At 42.4% G+C, this 2,203-nt stretch overlaps 1 protein-coding gene across 3 annotated transcripts in view; it reads left to right on the top strand.

Moving 5' to 3' along the window:
* TIAM2 (T-cell lymphoma invasion and metastasis 2) overlaps nucleotides 1-2,203 on the top strand; it is a 356,145-nt gene that overhangs the window by 194,790 nt on the left and 159,152 nt on the right. For all 3 annotated transcript variants that reach the window (XM_019526803.1, XM_019526801.1, XM_019526802.1), the window contains one exon: nucleotides 100-535. In XM_019526803.1, the coding sequence (XP_019382348.1) occupies nucleotides 100-535 (436 nt within the window). The remainder of the gene's footprint in view (nucleotides 1-99; nucleotides 536-2,203) is intronic.

Genomic DNA, 2,203 nt, shown 5'->3' with positions numbered 1-2,203 from the left:
AAACAAAAAAAAAAAAAAAAAAAAAAAAAAGCTGCTATAAAATTCCTCCTCACTGTCCCTCAAGTCATTTGATTCCTTGCAATTTGCTTTATTTAACAGGAGCCAAAAGCCAAAGAAGGCAGCGAGTATTTTGACAGCAGAATTGATAACTTTGCTACGGATACTCTGGCGCCACCACAGGTATCCAGTTTGCTGTGGTCACCTGGCTCTGGTCCCATTCTGTCACAGAAAAGTGAATCCACTAATGCAATCAGCAGTGATGTGTTGAGGCAGAACATTTATGAAAATTTCATGCGGGAGCTTGACATAAGCAGGACTAATGTTGAGAACACAGACACATCGACTGAAATGGAGGACTCCAGCAGTGAATCACTCAGCTCCTTGGAGCAACTGGATCTGCTGTATGAAAAAGAACAGGGAGTTGTGCGCAAAGCAGGGTGGCTCTTCTTCAAACCGCTAGTAACTCTACAGAAAGAGAAAAAGCTTGAGCTGGTTGCCCGAAGAAAGTGGAAGCAGTATTGGATAACACTTAAAGGTAAATTTATTGCTCACTTACTTGTTGAACCTGCTGTCAACAGGAAGGATATCTTTTGTTTGTTAACCACTTCGTGAAGCTTGAGTGATTCAAATGTTTGTGCCTAAACTCAACTTCCAGAAACACAGTTGGGGTAGATGCCTGCTTCAAAATGGCAGTTAGGGGACTTTAAGCTCAATGAATGAGCTTTAAAGTGCCCCCACCACCATTTTGAACAGTGGGGATGCTGATACACAAGATGTGGAGGCTGGCTGGAGCATGTTAATTAGCACACTTCCGCAGACTCGATTTAATCGCGTTTGCTCCAACACGTTATAATTACAGTAGGTCAGAGCAGCCTCCCAGCATGTGTACAGGCACCCTCATTTTTTTCCTGATCCTACTGAAGAGGTTTTTAAAGTACTGATGAATCGATGCAGACACAGTCATTTCCATAGCCATTGTGGCCTTGCCTGTCCTCTGCACCAGGCAGTGGCTTTATGAGGAGTGAAGTCCTACGGTGCTGATGCACTAACAAACAGGTCACTGTCAGTGCTGCTTGTGTGCCAGGGAGTCATGCTAGAAGAAGCTATTCTTCTGTTGTTGTCTCAGCATAAGGACTCTGATCTCCGGCCCTAGCTCTGTAACCTGGCCCTTCTCATCTCCACTGTGGCCCCTCATATACCCCACTGAATTCTTTCTGGCTGCCCTATATCTCTATTGCTCTCTTCACCCTTCAGAATTGTGACTAATGCTTTTGACTAGCACCAGGATAAATGGGCCCTTTTAGAATATAATACTGTTTTGTGGTTGGCAAGTGACTAATGGGTTGGAGCCAAGGTTGTACATGTGCTGTTGAGTCTGGTGGAGACAGTAAATTAATTGTAAACAGGGCATCAAGGAGCACAAGGAAGAAAATCAACATAGATTGTGGGGAGGAGAGCAATTTAATGGGTGAACATGTCGAATTTTATAGTTAACATGGATAGGATCGGCCTTTCAGTAAACATAATGTTAAGCTAATAAGTAAGGGAATAATCAGCCTTAATAGTTTCCTAGTGTGTTTCGTGCTGGAGAAGGGAAAATAATAACTTTCCCAAAGATTGTCCTTTCAAGAAAAACAAACCATGTATGGGTGTGGAACTGAAGAAAAATAAATACCAAACAGGAAGTATTGGGAATGACTAAGATAATACAATGTATTAAAATTAAGATCAGGAGAAAAGAAAGGAATACAGTCATTTTGTACAATAATTTTGAAATATGTTGCCAAGAACCCAAAACGAAGTTAAGTCAGATTTAACAGGTTAAAAGGACCTCTTATCACTAGACAGAGGTAGTAAAATGAATCATACCTGCCAACATGTGGGAAATAAAGTGTCATCTTAATGTTGTCTTTTTCTTTGCCTTTGTTTAAGCTTCTAAGTAAATATGAGTTTGCTCTGTCTTTTTATGCCACTAGCGGTTCCTTGAAGCACTCACAAAACACTATATGCAAAGTACATTGCAGTATCATACTCAGCGTTTCTCCAGGTCAGGAGACAATATGGCTGACAGGATAGAGCACTAATATGGAATCCAGTGGACCTGGTGGATAGCCTTTGGCAAATCCATAGGTGACGTGGGGTGGGGGGGCACATGCCCCCCCCTTACTTCCCCCCCCCCGAGATTGGTTGCCGCTGGCTTCTG

Source organism: Gavialis gangeticus, unplaced genomic scaffold (assembly GCF_001723915.1).
Source record: "Gavialis gangeticus isolate Ggan-Ray unplaced genomic scaffold, GavGan_comp1, whole genome shotgun sequence".
NCBI lineage: Eukaryota > Metazoa > Chordata > Crocodylia > Gavialidae > Gavialis > Gavialis gangeticus.
Note: the sequence above shows the minus strand (reverse complement) of the source record. Positions and strands in the feature narration are given on the sequence as shown.